This window comes from Salvelinus sp. IW2-2015, linkage group LG14, assembly GCF_002910315.2.
Source record: "Salvelinus sp. IW2-2015 linkage group LG14, ASM291031v2, whole genome shotgun sequence".
NCBI lineage: Eukaryota > Metazoa > Chordata > Actinopteri > Salmoniformes > Salmonidae > Salvelinus > Salvelinus sp. IW2-2015.
Window position 1 is genome coordinate 47,176,509 of NC_036854.1, and position 18,523 is coordinate 47,195,031.

The 18,523-nt window shown below is 45.1% G+C and overlaps 1 protein-coding gene across 1 annotated transcript in view; it reads right to left on the reverse strand.

The window, feature by feature from the left end:
* The window catches only part of drosha (drosha ribonuclease III), a 120,019-nt gene that overhangs the window by 61,047 nt on the left and 40,449 nt on the right, over nucleotides 1-18,523 (reverse strand). Inside the window, exon 23 of the mRNA XM_070446711.1 lies at nucleotides 2,739-2,809. Within this exon, the coding sequence (XP_070302812.1) occupies nucleotides 2,739-2,809 (71 nt within the window). The remainder of the gene's footprint in view (nucleotides 1-2,738; nucleotides 2,810-18,523) is intronic.

Consider the following 18,523-nt stretch of genomic DNA (forward strand, 5'->3'; position numbering starts at 1 on the left):
ACACGGACCCACAAAGAATTTGAAAACAAATTAAACATCGATAAACTCCCATATCTGTTAGGCAAAATACCGCTGTGTGCAATCACAGCAGCGCGTTGCCATGACAAAGCGGCAAACTGTGGAGCACAACTATTTACATTGCTGATAATACTGTATAACACTTGAACTGTATATAATTGTAAAACCTTCGTGAGCGCAATGTTTACTGTTTTTTTGTTGATGTCGTTTTGCGTCTTCGCACTTTGGTATATTATTTAACTTATTTTGGAAATGTAAACACGTTTCCCATGCCAATGACGGCCCATTGAATTGAATTGAGAGAGAGCGAGAGAGAGAGAGTGGTGAGTGAATTGACAGAGTATAAGCCCTGAGCATCCATGTGTGAATTTAACACCACTCTGAACAGAGACACAACCCTCAGAGGGCAGAGAACACCACATGCAGAGAAATGGAGAGGCCTTCAGCTTGACACCTCACACTCATCCCAAACAGCACCCTATTCCCTACCTAGTGCACTACTTTAGAACAGAGCCCAATGTGTTTCTCTATGGGACCTGGTCAGAACTAGTGCACTAAATAAGCAATAGGGTGCCATTTGGGACGCAACCCTCCTCTCATAACTTTGGTAATGTGTGTACAGATAATTTGGGAGTGTTAAGTTACACAGAGTTTTCTGTAACTGTTATGGCAGACAAAGTGGGAATCTGCATCTTATTGTTCCGCCCTGTGGAATATTCAGCTCCTGGTGGGGATGACAACGCTATTTTAAACTACTGCACATTTAAATGATCCTTCACTCTATCCCCCTCCCTCACTCCCATTTCTCATACTCCCTCAATTATTTCTATACCCCCTTCCTCCCTTACTCCTTCCAGAAATCTCTCCCTCTCCTCTCATGCCCCATCTCCCCTGACACCAGTGAAACCAACACCTGTGTTATCAGCACAATCATAATTTAGACTGACTATAAGAGAGAGAAATCGTGTGTGTGTGTGTGTGTGTGTGTACTATTTAGACTATTGCTATAAGAGAAACAGAACGCAGTAGGCAGTGTCCTGCTGCTTATAGCCCAGGGGTTGTTTATACGCTCTGCTCTTCTCTGATCTGCTTTGTTTCTATTTTCTACGCATCTGGGAGCAGGTGTGTGTGTGTGTGTGTGTGGGTTTCTGCTTTCTGTGCATTTCTGACTCAGAATGCCATTCTGTGGATTTAGCAGATGAGCAGTTCTCCATTCCTTCGCCAGGAGGAAGTTGTTTGCTCATTGTTCTGTAAGATTTGTTGTTTTAAGTGGAAACTTTTGATAATGCACCAACAAATGTTTGTTTTTTTATAGCCCCGAGGTACTGCTTTAATACACAACCGTTCAGCAAATCCGGGTGCAGCTAATGTATCTATGTACTGTAGCTGAAACCCTTACAATAGGCTGTGTACAGAGACAGCCCACAGTCCCTGATCCCACTCTCTGATTGCGTCCCAAATGGTAGAGTGTGTACTACTTTTCACCAGGGCCCATAGGCCCATATAGGGAATAGGGTGCCATTTGGGATGCATCCTTGATCCTGCACGCCTCCCTAGTCTGAGTAAGAGGACTAACGTCAGCAGCATGTACAGTGCATTCGGAAAGTATTCAGACCCTTTCTCCACATCTTGTTACGTTACAGACTTACTCAAAAAACATGTTTTTATTTTTATTCTCTCGTCAATCTACACACAATACCCCATAATGACAAAGTGAAAACAGGTTTTTCGAAATGAATTGGAGTGGCCATCACAAAGCCCTGACCTCAATCCTACAGAAAATGTGTGGGCAGAACTGAAAAAGCGTGTGCGAGCAAGGAGGCCTACAAACTCAGTTACACCAGCTCTGTCAGGAGGAATGGGACAAAATTCACCCAACTTATTGTGGGAAGCTTGTCGAAGGCTACCCGAATCGTTTGACCCAAGTTAAACAATTTAAAGGCAATGCTACCAAATACTAATTGAGTGTATGTAAACTTCTGACCCACTGGGAATGTGATGAAAGAAATAAAAGCTGAAATAAATAATTCTCTCTACTATTATTCTGACATTTCACATCCTTAAAATAAAGTGGTGATCCTAATTGACCTAAAACAGGGGATTTTTACTTGGAGTTTAAATGGATTTGGCTAATTTGTATGTAAACTTCCGACTTCAACTGTACATAAATTTGATAGATTTTTTATATTTAATAAAGTAACAAACATTTCTACAAACCTGCATTTGCTTTGTAATTATGGTGTATTGTGTGTAGTAGATGAGGGGATTTTTTTTCCCTCATCAATTTTAGAAATAGGCTGTAACGTGATAAAAATGTGGAAAAAGGCGTCTGAATACAATCCGAAGGCCCCGTTTCTCTTTCTGTGTAGAAACACAGATCCAGGCATCACACACACAAAACACACACAGAACCCTGCATCACAGCATCAGGCGAACACACACACACTCACCCCGCATCACACACACTAACTCAATAGACTGTTGTTGAGCGTCATGGCCAGAGGGCAGCAATTAGAAAGAACCAAGGACGTTTAATCTGTCCACACAACAAAAGAAGCACGAGTGCGCACACACACACACACGCGTATACACACACAATCAACTCTAATCTAAATCTAATCACAGGCACACACACACACACACACACACGGCGGGAGATGGGAACACAGCATTCCAGACAGTATAAGTGAATAAGTAATTTAGTGATGTAGTGATTGTACCTCTCCGTTGAAAAGCAGCCTCCCAAACAGCTGCTTAGACTCCTCCAGACCGCCCTCCAAATATACCGCTCCTAAAAAAGGGACAGAATGAGAGGAAAAAGAGGGAGGAAGGTGGGATGAGATTTAACGATAAAGACAATCATAGATAAAGAAGACAACGATACCAGTCCGATGGGTAACGATCATTCAAATCACATGTATTTTATAAAGCCCTTTTAACATCAGGAGTTGTCATAAAGTGCTTCTACAGATACCCAGCTTAAAACCCCCAAAGGGCAAGCAATGAAGAAGCTAGATATGTTGTGTGTAGGAATACTGCTGGCTAGGCTACATTCAACATAGATCAATACTTCACAGCCACCCCCCACCCACAGAAACATCTTGGCCTTTTTACCATGACAGTTCCTTCTTAGCTCCAACTTGAGCAATCACTGTCTGTCTGACAACCACTTTCCTGAAAAAACATGAAATGGATGGAAATTAGGTGAATGAGTTACAATTGCTTCATTAAAAAAAGAGTGTGTTTTATAGCTTTTTTATGTTAAAATGACCCCAGGGTTCCTGCTCTGTGTGTGTTCCACCTCCCACTGTCTGTGTGTCTGTGTCACCCCCCTCCTTCACGGAGCGCGGTAGGTGGCAGGGAGAGATGGGATAGCTTCATCACCATGGTGACAAGCGATTAAACTAACCAAGGTCACAACAACAACAAAAAACAGGCCCTGTGTTTTGTGTGACAGGATGTGCTGCGCAAACACACACACGACTCTCAAATGTACACCAAACACACACGAATGTCCACATCTACACACAACTCTCATAAGAGCAGCGCGCGCACACACACACACACGAATGAGGGAGCAAATTGTACAAATGTTCAAAAGATCAACTTGAGAAAAAACCGACTCACGAGGCAACAAAAAAAACGACTTGATAAAGATCGCTCCACACGGTTGCAGTCACAGCACGAAGAGAGCATCTGCAGTATCTTTCTCTGTTGTAATAATAACACACCGCTCTTTCCTCTTATTTTCTCTCTCTCTCTTCTTTCCCGTGTCTCTCTCTCTCTCTTCTCTCTTCTCTCTCTTCTCTCTCTCTCTCTCTCTCTCTCTCTCTCTCTTTTCCCCCGTGTCTCTCTCGTCTCATCTTCTGCTCTTTCCCCCCGTGTCTCTCTCCCTCTCTCCCTCCCTCCCTCCCTCCCTCCGAGTCTCTCTCTCTTTCCCGCTCTGGTGTACAGAGGGAGCCACTTCGGCAGACCAACACGTATCTGAGAACACCAATAACTTAATCTTGACAAAAGTAATTCTTGTTCATTTGGGCTTTAATAACATTGACGTAGTGCAATCTCTCCCTCTGTTAAGTTGCCTACAACTTCATCTCACATCGAAAGGTTCGTTCAATTTCCAAAAGCAATAAACACCTGGCAAATGGTATAGTGATTATTTTCTGTACATAAATAAGCTCATTTGAGATGGTTGTGATGTGCGGTTGTGGGTCTAAATGCTCAAAGTGCTTTAGTAGAGGACATAAAACAGGGATATGGAAGATTCCTCATCTGACGAGGAAACGGCTTTCAGATGGCCATTGCCTCACAAACCACCAAAACACACACACGTGCCCGGACGCACACACAGACGCACGTATACACGTGGCACACGCACGCACTCACACACACAAACGTTTACAACCAGGCTCTCACACACACACACAACCAGGCTCTCACACACACTAACACACAGGCACACTCAAACTTCCAAGAACGCACACACAAACACAAAATGCAACACATCTTATCTGTGATGAAACCTTTTCCAGCTGCCTCTGAGGTCGAGACCTCTAATCTTGGCATCACAGTGTGAGCATTCTTGTGTTTGTGTGTAAGCGTCCGCTTGATCTTCACCGCAGGGGGACCAAAGAGGGGGAGTGGTTTGTCTAAAGGACATCTTCCCACTCCTAGATTTATGGTTCGCCTGTGAGTCGACCACGGCGCAACATGCTCCTACAGAGCAGATGGTTTTCAAACGTCTCCACGGGGACTAACGGCAATTCCATGTCTTTGATCTACTTGACCTAGGCCTATTTCAGAGATAGCACATGGGATTCAACTAACCACTATGCCTGTGATTATTTGAGTCAGGTGTGGTAGTTCAAGGCTACAACAAAATTGTGAAAATGTCTGGGGGTCATCATCCCTCTCTGCTGAGATGTGTGGTTTGACCGTGAATTGACCACAGCTCTGGTGATGCTCCTACACAGCAGATATTGCCTCTGAAGATTCTACGGCAGCCAAAAGGAGAAACCCACCCCTGGCTGCTTTCTTTCATATTGATATTGACTGTACAATAAGGGCTATATTTCAACCGCTATGGGCTTTTTCTAGGGTTTTGATGAGCCATCACTGATACGGACTCACTGGAAGCAAGAGGTTACAGGAAGCAGGAGCTACGGACGGAAAGTTTGCGTTTCAGAGGTTTGCCTCTTATTACATTTCTCAAACTTTCCCAATAATAGGGGAGTGGAGGGGTGGGAACCTCAAGGGAAGGAAAAAGGTATTAAAAAAAAGTCTACATAACACATTTGGTGTCAATCAAAGAGCGTGTACATGACAAAGGAAGATCATTCCAGTGAGGGATGGAGAGAGTTAAAGAGAGAAATGGAAAGAGAGAGCAAGAGCGAAAGAGAGATAAGGGAGAGCATTTTGACAAGAATCCTGTGTGTGGATAGAATGCCCTGCAGCGGTACGATCAATCGCACAACATGCAGCGATCATTAGACGGAGTCAGTCAACTCAGCTCCATCTATCGTCAGCCTAACCAGGCTGGCTGCTTCCTTCTGCAACTTAAAGAGTATGTGCCCCAAACAGCACCCTATTCTCTACATAGTGTACTACTTTTGTCCAGAGAGAGAGAGAGAAGAGAGAGGAGATAGAGAGAGCACTACTTTTGACCATGGCCTTATGTAGGGAATAGGGTGCCATTTTGGACGCAGCCAGTCAAATCAGAGAGCCAGGCAGCAGATGCAGTTCAACAGCCCACACACCCAGCCAAAGCATACTACCTGCCTGGCTCTCTAGCTAGCCAACCCAGTCAGCAGTTACATGTTACTAAAACATCTTGCACTTGGCTTACACTATGACCTGGCCAAATCAGCCAAGCTTCAGCCCTGGCCAGAACAACCCACGGAGTCACTGTTCAGCTTCCTACACAGGCAGTTACTGAAGCCAGAACATATACAATGCCTTCAGAAAGTGTACTCCCCTTTATTTTCCCCACATTGTTGTGTTACAAGCTGATTTTACAGCAGATTCAATTGAGACTCTGTCACTGATCTACACACAACACCCGATAACGTCAAAGTCGAATGTTGTTTTTAGAAATTGTAACAAGTTAATAAAAAAAGAAAAGCTGAAATGTCTTGAGTCAACAAGTATTCAATCCCTTTGTTATGGCAAGCAAATATAAGATCAGGAGTAAAAATGTGCTTTACAAATCGCATAATAAGTTGCATGGACTCATTCTGTGTTAAATGATTGTGATTAGCATGACTTTTTTAGATGACTTCCCCATCTCTGTACCCCACACATACAATTATCTGTAAGTTCCCTCAATTGAGTAGTGAATTTCAAGCACAGATTCAACCACAAAGACTAGGGAGGTTTTCTCTTTCAATTATTTGTTTCAATTGTTCGTTTCAATACCCTCAGGGGTTCCGTGCTTAGTCCCCTCCTGTACTCCCTCTTCACCCACAACTGCTCCAACACCATCATTAACACGACAGTGATAGGCCTGATCACAGACCGATGAGACAGCCTATAGGGGGGAGCTCAGAGAACCGGCTGTGTGGTGCCAGCACAATCTCTACCTCAACGTCAGCAAGATGAAGGAGCTGATCCTGGACTACAGGAACGGAGGGCTGAGCACGGCCCCCATTCACATCGACAGGGCTGAAGTGGAGCGGGTCGAGAGCTTCAAGTTCCTCTGTGTCCACATCACTAAGCATCTATCATGGTACAAACACACCAAAACAGTCGTGAAGAGGGAACGACAACGCCTCTTCCCCCTCAGGAGGCTGAAAAGACTTGGCATGGGCCCTTATATCCTCAAAATGTTACGCAGCTGCTTTTTGGCATAGGACCGCAAGGTGCTACAGAGGGAAGTACGGCCCAGTACATCACAGTGTGAGAGGATGGCCCTAAAAATTGGCAAAGACTCCAGCCACCTAAGTCATAGACAGTTCTCTCTGCAACCACACGGCAAGCGGTACCGATGCACCAAGTCTGGAACCAACAGGACCCTGAACAGCTTCTACTCCCAAGCCATAAGACTGCTAAATAGTTAACCCCCTAAGGTCGATGTCCCTATAAAAATATGTCAGTTTATTCTAGAAGATAGGTTTTTTGCATTGAAGCGTCTCAATCCACCGCACCCGCCTATGTTGCACTTACGCATCTGCGGTGAAAGATGACCGAGCGGTGTTTGTCAGACCATGAGACATCCCAAAAATCGGTCTGCTCACAAAATCGTCTGTAGTCGCCAAACAGTTTGGTCTACAAACTCTCACGAACACGATGGTGTTCTCCGTTTTGTTCTACGACCTCCATAAGTATCAGGAGACACGTCTGAAGTTGGTACAGCCGATCTGCCAACTTCTGTAGCGTCCCCTCTGTGCAAAGGTGAGACTCTCACAAACATGTGCATGTCGGTTGCTCTAGGTCGCCCACAGGCCTCACAAGACTCGTCTGAAGGTCCTCCAGTACAAGTTGAAAAAAATGAATGGAAGTATATATGGAGACTGTTTAATGCCAAAAATATGGGGTTAAATACATGTAAAATGTTTCCTGATATTTCTTATATCTCTCAGATATAGGAGAGACACTTCAGAACAAACTTCCTTTTGATATTTTTGGGGAACTACTGGTACCCCAAGTTATCGTTACTCATTGTATATCTATAACTACTTTTATTAGTACGTGTTTACTTTTCTATTATTTCTCTATTTTATTTCTGTCTGCTTTGTTGAGAAGTAAGCATTTCACTGTTAGTTCAAACCTGTTGTTTGTCAAAGCAGGTGACAAATAAAATGTGACTTGATTTATCTCAAATTCTCTCAGAAGTACCAATCAAAAGTGTCTGTTGGAGACAGACGGGCAGAGTTGTCATTCTTGCTCTCTTCTTCACCAAAGGCTGTCACTACTCTAGCTCTCCTCATATAAACTGGATACCTGTTGCCTGCTCACAAGCAAACCATGAAGGATATCGCTGCCGAGCATAGGTCTTCAGACACTCTTGAGAGTACTAAGCGGAAGGTTTTTGTTTTCGAGTAGAAATTCCTTAATTCTACTTCTGTCTCCTTTGGTAGCTAGTGTCACTGCAAGCTATTGACTTCAAGGATTCTGCTTACTGAAAGGTAAGCTAACCACACATGCATACCCACAGCTATAGCGTTATACAGTGCTCAATATTGCTAGCTGTTAGCCGCAAGGCTCCTAACTCGTTAGCTTGGTGGGCTGTTTACACAGGCTACTCTTTTGCTAGTCACCAGCCGGAAGGCTTCTAACGAGCTAGCCTACGCCACCTGCATGTTGTTCACACAACAAACATTTTCTCTGGGTTGCCATATCATGCCTTGTACCTCGCAATGGCCACGGCTATCCCGTCACAAGACGAGCCAAGAAATCGAACCCCCACGTTCTTGTGCCTCCATGATAGCGGGGAAAGATTCCAACCCTCAATGCATTAATTGCTTGAAGAGGGAACAAGCCCAGGAGGCGCTCGAGGACCCCAAGTACCAAAGGCGACAGCTGAGGCTCAGCTCCCCGCAACCAAGTCCAGCTGGGGCAAGGTCATGGATAGCCTCGACTCCCTCCCATCACTGTCTGACGACGTAGTGTCAGGGGATGGCGAGTTGGGGAATGACGATGAGACCAATCTCACAGAAGTCCTTGAGATAGCACAGGAGTTGGGGGACTGACGACCCCGTTCTCCCGCCCTCTCAGGCCCACAGACCTGACGGCACCAAGAGCAGTGGAGCTGCCACTCCTCCAGTGGAATTGTGTGCTCCATGTCTGCAAGCGGGCCGTGGCCTGACTCAACATCATGTGGCTGTCTTCTGTAGGAGCTCAGTGGCCGTCAAGAGACCTGTACAACGGGAAGAGACTCCAGTCCCACACAGCCACACTAAGGGAAGCCAAGAGCTTATGGGATAAACCACTTACTAGCAGGATTCTTGCTAAGGGTACCCCAAGCCTGGCAATAAACAATATGGAGAAATCCGGGTTTGTAACCCTCCCATGGTGGAGTCGTCACTAGGTCACCACCTCAGTCCCTTGTGCCGTGTCAATAACGACACCAGCACTTCACTCCCTGGATAGGCGCAATGCTTTACTGCCACTGTTTTTCAGAAAACATACAAAGCCTCAGCCAAAGCGATTAGAGCCCTGAACGTGACCTCATTATTGTTGGCTTATCAGGCTGAGTTACTGGAGGAGGTGGGGAAGCAACTGGACTCAGAGACCTAAGACCCAGATGCTTGGGAGATGTGTATGATTACAGACTTGAGCCTCCGTTCCTCTCATAGTGCCCTCCGAAGCTGGGGTCGAACCATGAGCGTATTGGTGGTGCTCCCAAAGAACACTTTGGCTGAGCTTATCTAGCTTAACAGAAAAACAGAAAGTGGACCTCATGGATGCCCCTGTGACACCCAAGGAGATGTTGACCGCCATGCGGCAGAAGCGTGACGTGCAAAAAGGAAGGCGAAGCCTTTAACTTCTGCCTGCCCCGCAGACCTAGGCCCCGTGGCAGCCCGTTGGTTCCTGCATCTCGTCCCTGCCTCACAGCTGGGAGTGGGCAACAAGCTGGCTTTAGGGGACTGAGGTCCCCAGCTACACAGCAGTCTGCTAAGACTCCGGCTAGGACCTTGAAACAGGCCAAACCTGTAGCGAAGCAGTCTTACGCTGCAGCTAGGATACACCTTTCCATCCCTCCTACGGCTCTCTGCCCTACCCACTCTCTCTTTGGGTTTAACGATTGATACTCCTTCCTCTCTCAGAATTAATATAGCAGTGCTAGGTTACGCAAAAACATATGTTTTTATCTGTGCAGCAACTCACTGCGTGACCAGGACAACAACCTCAACATCAGCAACATCTTGGACTACAGGAAACAGAGGGGAGAGCATGCCCCCATTCACATCGATAGGGCTCTAGTGGAGCGGGTCGAGAGCTTCAAGTTCCTCGTGTCTACATCACTAAGGAATTAACATGGTCCACACGCACCCACTCATGTTGTGAAGAGGGCATGACAGCACCTCCTTCCCCTCAGGAGGCTGAAAAGATTTGGCTTGGGCCCTCAAATCCTCAAAAGGTTCTACAGCTGCTCCATTGAGAGCATCTTGACTAGTTGCGTCAGCGCTTGGTATGGTAACTGCAAGGCACCCAACCACAAGACACTACAGAGGGTGGTGAGAACGGCCCAGTACATCACCGGGGCCGAGCTTCCTGCCATCCAGGACCTCTATACCAAGAAGGCCTGGAAAATTGTCAAAGGCTCCAGCCACCCAAGCCAAACACTGTTGTATCTGCTGCAGCACGGCAAGCGGTACCAGTGTGCCAAGTCTGAAACCAACAGCACCCTGAACAGCTTCCACCCCCAAGCTATAAGACTGCTAAACAAGAATGCTAAATAGCTAATTAAATAGCTACCCGGACTACCTGCATTGACCCTTTATTTAACTAACTCTCTTGCACTGACTCTACCCACACATACTTACACCCCAACACACAATACATACGCCCGCACATAACATGCGCACACATGCATACTGACGACACACGCACAGCCCTGCTACAGTTCCACATATGCTGCTGCTACAGCTCAGTATATCCTGTTGTCTAGTCACTTTACGCCTTCCTATATGTACATAGATACCTCAATAACCTCACACCCCTGAACATTGACCCAGTACTTCCTGTATACAGCCATTTTATTTCTACTCATTATTGTAATAATTAGCTGGTTGACATGTTGAAATCAGGTTAGTTACAACCGGGGTTGGAAAGAAAACCTACAGGAGGGTAGCTCTCCAGGAACAGGGTTGGAGAGCCCTGGTCTAAACCTGTTGTTTACGATGCATGTTGCAAATAACATTTTATTTTATAAAATGTGGCGCTCCGGTTTCCTGCCAGAGGGGCACTGCTACTCTGTACAAGTCAGGGAACCCTAACCACCCGCTCCCCTGTTCAACAGTAGGACAGGTTTCCAGGGTTCACTCCAAGATGACTTATGGAGAACACTCTCCATTGAGATAGAGATCAGTTAGTATAGTTATTCTTGCCTTTACATTGTGGATCTCAGGAACAGAGATCCAAAAAGTATTCCTTGTGTTAGTATTTTTCTGCATTGTGAGAAAGGCCGTAAGTAAGCATTTCACTGTTAGTTTACACCTGTTGTTGACGAAGCATGTGACAAATAAAATGGAATTTCAGGCCCAGACAGCTATCTGGTACTCCAGAGTCCACAAAGCCTCAGCTTTTCCTCATCCTGTTTTTTACTGCGATTGGTTCATGCACTACCTGCCCTACCTCCCCATCTCATGGGAGCGAGCAGCTGAGGAACCATCTTCACTCATGACAACACTCCTCCATGGTGCAGGTCCAAGACAAACCAGTGATGCAGCCGTCCTACTGCCCATGATTTTAACCCCCCCACCCACACAAAAAAAAAAAGAAGGAAAGACAGGCCTGCAACTCTGAAAATAGTGCCAGCCTCTTCTGCACGATCTCGGTCTTCACAGTTTAGGTGTTTTTTGTTGTTGTGGAGAAGTAGTATGACTATAGAGATTGTTTCTCCCTACACTCTGTTTTTCCATGGTCCTGTGCCATTGCAGTACTTTTGCACGGAGAGAAGGTTAATCTTGTCGATGTCCATTTGCCATTTTCTCAGCATGCCAAGCCCCAAAGTATACAGTTTATCCATAATTGTGCTGCAGTCTCTTAGGGAGGCACGTCGCTTATGCACAGCCTCTAAGCTTTTAGCTTGGGATGTGACTATTGTGCTTTACAATCCATTCACAGCAGCTCATAGTCTCTGAAAAGCGTGGAGAGATCATATTGTTCCTTTCACTTTACTACTGCCCTTCCCCTTCGTGTCTAACATATGGATGGACTGCGCTCTACCAGCTACTGTTCGTGGCAAAAGTCTGCCCAGAGGTTTTTCAGGTTAATATACCTAACCCCCATATTTTGGCCCAGGTCGCTTTTTTCCCATTATTGCAACTTAGAGCATACGGCTTTTCACCTGTCGCCTTCCCCGTCATTGTCCAGTGTGTGCGTCTCGCACCCACTTGGATTGTAGGAGAGCTCGGGCAAGAGTGTCATGCTCTTCGCTCATTGTGATATGACTTTCGGAAAAGAGGGTGGTCCTTCTCTTTTTGATTGTATCCTTCTGAATCATGGAGACCATTATATTGATTTACAGTGCCATCGGAAAGTATTCAGACCCCTTGGCTTTTTCCACATTTTGTTAAGTTACAGCCTTATTAAATTACATTTAAAAAAATCCTCCATATATTAAAAAGAGAAAACACGTTTAGAAATTTCTGCAAATCTAGTAAAAAAATAAAAAACAAAACCACTTAACGTAAGTATTCAGACCCTTTGCTATGACTCCAAACTGAGCTCAGGTGCAGTGTTTCCATTGATCATCCTTGAGATGTTTCTACAACTTGATTGGAGTCCACCGGTGGTACATTTAATTGATTGGACATGATTTGAAAAAGCTATATCTATACCTATGTCTATATCAGGTCCCACAGTTGACAGTGCATGTCAGAGCAAAAACCAAGCCATGAGGTCGAAGGAATTGACTGTTGAGCGCCGAGACAGGATTATGTCGAGGCACAGAACTTGGGAAAGGTACCAAAAAATGTCTGCAACACAGTGGCCTCAATCATTCTTACATGGAAGAAGTTTGGAACCACCAAGAATCTTCCTAGGGCTGGCCGCCAAGCCAAACTGAGCAATCGGTGGAGAAGGGCCTTGGTCAGGGAGGTGACCAAGAACCTGATGGTCACTCTGACAGAGCTCCAGAGTTCCTCTGTGGAGATGGGAGAACCTTCCAGAAGGACAACCATCTCTGCAGTACTCCACCAATTAGGCCTTTATGGTAGAGTGGCCAGACAGAAGCCTCTCCTCAGTAAAAGGCACATGACAGCCCACTTGGGGTTTGCCCGAAGGCACCTAAAGACTCTCAGACCATGCGAAACAAGATTCTCTGGTCTGATGAAACCAAGATTGAACTCTTCGGCCTGAATGACAAGCGTCACGTCGGGAGGAAACCTGGCACCATCCTTACGGTGAAGCATGGTGGCAGCATCATGTTGTGGGGATGTTTTTCAGCAGCATGGACTGTGAAACTAGTCAGGATCGAGGCAAAGATGAAAGGCAAAGTACAGAGAGATCTTTGATGAAAACCTGCTCCAAAGCACTCAGGACCTCAGGACCCTAAGCATACAGTCAAGACAACGCAGGAGTGGCTTCAGGACAAGTCTCTGAATGTCCTTGAGAGGCCCAGTCAGAGCCCGGAGTTGAACCCTGATTATAGCTGTGCAGCGACGCTCCCCATCCAACCTGACAGAGCTTGAGAGGATCTGCAGAGAAAAATAGGAGAAACTTCCCAAATACAGGTGTGCCAAGGTTGTAACGTCATACCCAAGAAGACTCGAGGCTGTAATCGCTGCCAAAGGTGCTTCAACAAAGTACTGAGTAAAGGGTCTGAATACTTACGTAAATGTAACATTTGACATAATTTCTAAAAACCTGTATTTGCTTTGTCGTTATGGGGTATTGTGTGTAGATTTGTTGTTTAAAAAAACAAACATTTTAGAATAAGGCTGTAATGTAACAAAATGTGAAAAAAGTTAAGGAGTCCGAATACTTTCCGAATGCACTGTATAATCCATTAATTAAAGGATATCTATGCCTTGTTCGTACAATAAATGAAAAATGACAATGGTTCATGTTTAAAAATCTCAGACAGAGAGAAAGGAGAGTCTTCGGACATACATGCAGTACACACAAAATGGCAATCGATCCGTTTTTAAGAGAGAAGTCAGAAGAGAGACCTTGTAAATACAGTACACATGAAATGACAATGATTGTGGTCCTCTGTAGCTCAGTAGGCAGAGCATGGCACTTGCAATGCCAGGATAGTGGGTTTGATTCCTGGGACAACCCTTACGTAAAATGTATGCATGCATGTAATAAATTGGCACAAATTTCGACAAACCTATTTTTGCTTGTCATTATGGGGTATTGTGTGTAGATTGAAGAGGAAAAAAACGATTTAATCAATTTTAGAAGAAGGCTGTAATGTAACAAACTGGAAAAAGTCAAGGGGTCTGAATACTTTCCGAAGGCAAGAAATGATGTATAAAGGCAAGGGTGATTTCACAGTGCGGCATGTAGCCTAGTGGTTAGAGCGTTGCGCCAGTAACCCGAAAGGTTGCTGAATCCCAGAGCTGACAAGGTAAAAATCTGTCGTTCTGCCCCTGAACACGGCAGTAAACCCACTGTTCCCCGGTAGACCGTCACTGTGAATAAGAATTTGTTCTTAACTGACTTGCCTAGTTAAATAAAATAAAAATATATCCTATAGAGGACTTCACCTCCTGGGCACTGTTTTTGGGACAGGTCTCATTAAACTGAGATTTTAGCCATGTATTGGTCTGCCACTCACTTCATGAGGTTTTCCCAATGGGTTGTTTTCTGCACATCCTTGGCGCATACCCCCTTAGTTTGGGGACCTCTAAGGGTCGCTATATTGGGACTTCCCTGGCGTGTTTTGCGATATGGGAGTTGGCCATATCCCCACATATGAGATATCAAAACTAATAATTGAAAGAGAACTTAAGTTTACTTGCGTTACCCCGGTTGTCTGATATTATGAGTGAGATATTTCACCGCATTTCCCTGTTGGCAAGAGTGTGAGGACGAGAAGCAAGCATGAGGATGACCAGAGGGCGGGAGAGTGGCTCCTTTTATGGAAATGTGGGTCGCACCTCATTCACCACTCAGACGTTTTCGATTGGTGCTACCGAGAGAAAAGGCGGTACGAGAACCCCACAGGTGAGATCACACTCATAATATCGGAGAACCGGGGTTACGGAAGTAACCTTACGTTTTCAGATTGCCTCAAAAGGGCACCGATTGGTAGATGTGTAAAACAAAACAAAACAAAAACAAGTACAATCCAGGTGTGAAAAGCTCTGAGACTTACTCAAAAAGACACAGCTGTAATCACTGCCAAAGGTCACTGCCAACAGTAATAACACAACAAAATGTAGAAAAAGTCAAGGGGCGTAAATACTCTCTGAAGGCACTGTAGACCTAGGATGCTTCACAAATGACACCCTATTTACTTTACAGTGCCCATAGGGCTCTGTTCAATAGTCATTCACTATAAAGGGAATAGGGTGCCATTTGGGACGCAAACCAGGGCCATTCATGTCATTAACAACTGTAATATGCATGTTCTCTTGCGTCAGGTTTAGGGGAAGGCTGCTGCTACATGTACATTAGTAATTGAGCAGTGGCTCTTATCCAGAGTGACTATATAAAATACATAATATATGCCATTTAGCAGACTTTATTACACAAATGTGCATGCATTTTATGTAAGTTGGCCCCAGCGGGAATCAAACCCACACACATTGGCGTTGCAAGCACTATGCTCTACCGACTGAGCCACACAGGACCACCTCCTTTACTGATGTTCGCTACAGTTATCTTTAGGGGGAAAAATGTAATACCCAGTGGCCCTTTCAATGACCAATCAACAGGGTCCAGGGCTCCAAATATCAGTGTCTGACAGTCACATTAATAACTTTAAATGAATTATTCAAATAAGCATTGGCTCTAATCCATCAAATACAAATAAAGCAGTTTTTCTCCCTCTCCGTTCCATTTTGCTCCAGCCTGGCCACCCAACGGGCACAAAAAGCAGAGGCACATTAACGACAAAATAAACCAAGCTAAAATATAAATGAAACTCTGCCACCGCCGTCGCTGCACAGAGCCTGCTGATTACATTTCGACATCAAACATCTTAACTATTCCAAACTAAAAGGGGTTGAGGGGGAGAGAGGGCGAGAGAAAGATTGAGAATGAAGAGCAGCACAGAGAACTATCCCTCCACTGCCACCATCCGCAGCAATTAACAATGGAGCTGTTCTCACTCAGTGAATACACAGTCTCGACATTGTGTAAATCTGATATTCAGACCACTGAAAGATAATCCTTTTCCCTCCTCTCTTTTAATAGGAAGAGCTTAGAGACTAGAGAGAAGAGAGGGCCTCACAATGATCCATCATCTGCATCGCAGCGTTTCCCGGCAGCTGCTGACACACTATAATCCACAGATCAACTGTACAAGGAAATTAGGGCCATAAAACAGAACGGAGCTCCTTTCTTCTTTTCAATTCTTTCCTCTTTGGAAATGTTTCTATAGGACGGAAGGGGGTGGGGAAAGGGAGGAGGGAAGATGTGCTGCAGCTCCACCGACTAGGCTGAGGGAGAAGTATTTTGTTTCCATGACGAGAGGTAAAGTGAGAACGAGAATGTAAAAGCGAACAGGGCCACAAGAGCTCAAATGAGAACGGAAGTTAAGGACGAGAGATGTAAAATAAAAAAAAAWWAAAAAATAAAAAATAAAAAATGCTATATTTATTATCCATTTAACATTTTGAATAATGCAGGGTTGCGGGCGTCTATTTGCATTGCAGATTCCACCTTTCCACCCCTCTCCTTCCCTCCCGCCATTCTTTCATTCCTCTCCCTCTCTCACTCCCTGGCACAAAGTGGCCCCGCCTCAAGGTTAGCAGAAATAGACACTGTGTCTGTGTGTGCCACAGCGAGACAGGAGAGTCAGTCTGCCCATGCAAAGTAGGAGGTTATCTGCTGCTTCCGACTACTTGCTGCATAGCCAGGGTTCAAGGGTCACGGCGGCGCATAAACAAATAAAACGAGGGTCACTAAACACATCCAACAACCCCTTAAAGCCATCCGCTCCTCGCTACGCTCTTCAAAGATAGACGCAGATGCATGTCAGATTACATATTTCTTCTTATAAAAGGACAAATTAAAGATTTGCGAAAAAATATCTGAATTCTATGTGAATAATAATAAAGGGCACGGGAAAGGATCAGTGATGTCTGAAAATGATACGTTACAAAATGACGCATCTAAAGAAGAAAATAAACTCGTTCCCTGGGATGTTTGCTTGTGCGTGTGTGTGTGTGTGTGCTTGAGTGAAAAAGTGTGAGAGTATGTTACAGTGGGAGCTGCTGTGTGTTATATACATGTTTCCTGTGAAACAGATAACAGGATGAAATGACATCGACTCCACTCAGGGTTTGTCTCAGAGAAAGAAAAAGAGAGATAGAGAGAGAGAGAGCGTTAGACAGACAAGACAGGGGGGTAAAAGGGGTATTCAGGAACCCTTGGAGCTAACACAGAAGCTGAGATGACAGAAGTGTCACAAAAGAATAGGCACATCAAGACAAGCAATTTCAACGGAAGTGCTTGTGTGCGCTTGCTCACTCGCCAGCGCACTTCTCGACATGAGGGGCCTATTTTGAGTTAGTGATCCAAAACCATCACTGGAGGCTCCTCAGCCTCTCTGACAGCCTCTCTCACTGGGTCCTCTGTCTGTCTGTGGCATCACACATGTTTATTCACTACTTATTACAGTGAGATTATAGACAGTAAAAGAGAGACACAAAAAGAGTAAGAAAGAAGGAGCAGCCAGGCCCAGCCAATCGGAATGAGTTTTCCTCATAAAAGGGCTTTATTACAGACAGAAATATTCCTCAGCACCCCCTCCTTCCTCTCCTCAGATGACCCCACAGGTGAAGAAGCTGGATGTGGAGGTCCTGGGCTGGCGTGGTTACACGTGGTCTGCGGTTGAGGCCGGTTGGGTATACTGCCAAATTCTCTAAAATGACGTTGGAGGCGGCAAATGGTAGAGAAATGAGGATTCAATTCTCTGGCAATAGCTCTGTTGCACATTCCTGCAGTAGGCATGCCAATTGCATGCTCCCACAAAACTTGAGACATCTGTGTTGTGAGACAAAACTGCACATTTTAGAGTGGCCTTTTATTGTTCCCAGCACAAGGTGCACCTGTGTAATGATCATGCTGTTTAATCAGCTTCTTGATATGCCACAAGTGACAGATGGATCAATTATCTTGGCAAAGGAGAGATGTTCACTAACAGGAATGTGAACAAATTTGTGCACAAATTTGAGAGAAATAAGCTTCGTGTACGTACGGAACATTTCTGGGATCTTTTATTTCAGCTCATGAAACCAACACTTTACATGTTGTGTTTATATTGGCAAGCTGACTACAGGAATGTCAACCAGAGCTGTTGCCAGATAAATGTATGTTAATTTCCCTAGAGGATTTGGAAGCACATCCAACCAGCCTCACAACCGCAGACCACATATAACCATGCCAGCCCAGGACCTTCACATCCGGCTTCTTCACCTACGGGACCGACAGAGAACAGCAACCCGGACAGCTGATGAAACACAAACTGTAAGAAATTGTCTCAGGGGTGCTCATAGTCCTCACCAGGGTCTTGACCTGACTGCAGTTTGGCATTGTAACGGACTTCAGTGGGCAAATGTTCACCTTCGATGGCCACTGGCACGCTGGAGAAGTTTGCTCTTCACAGATTAATCCCGGTTTCAACTGCACCGGGCAGATGGCAGACGTTTGGCGTCGTTTGGAC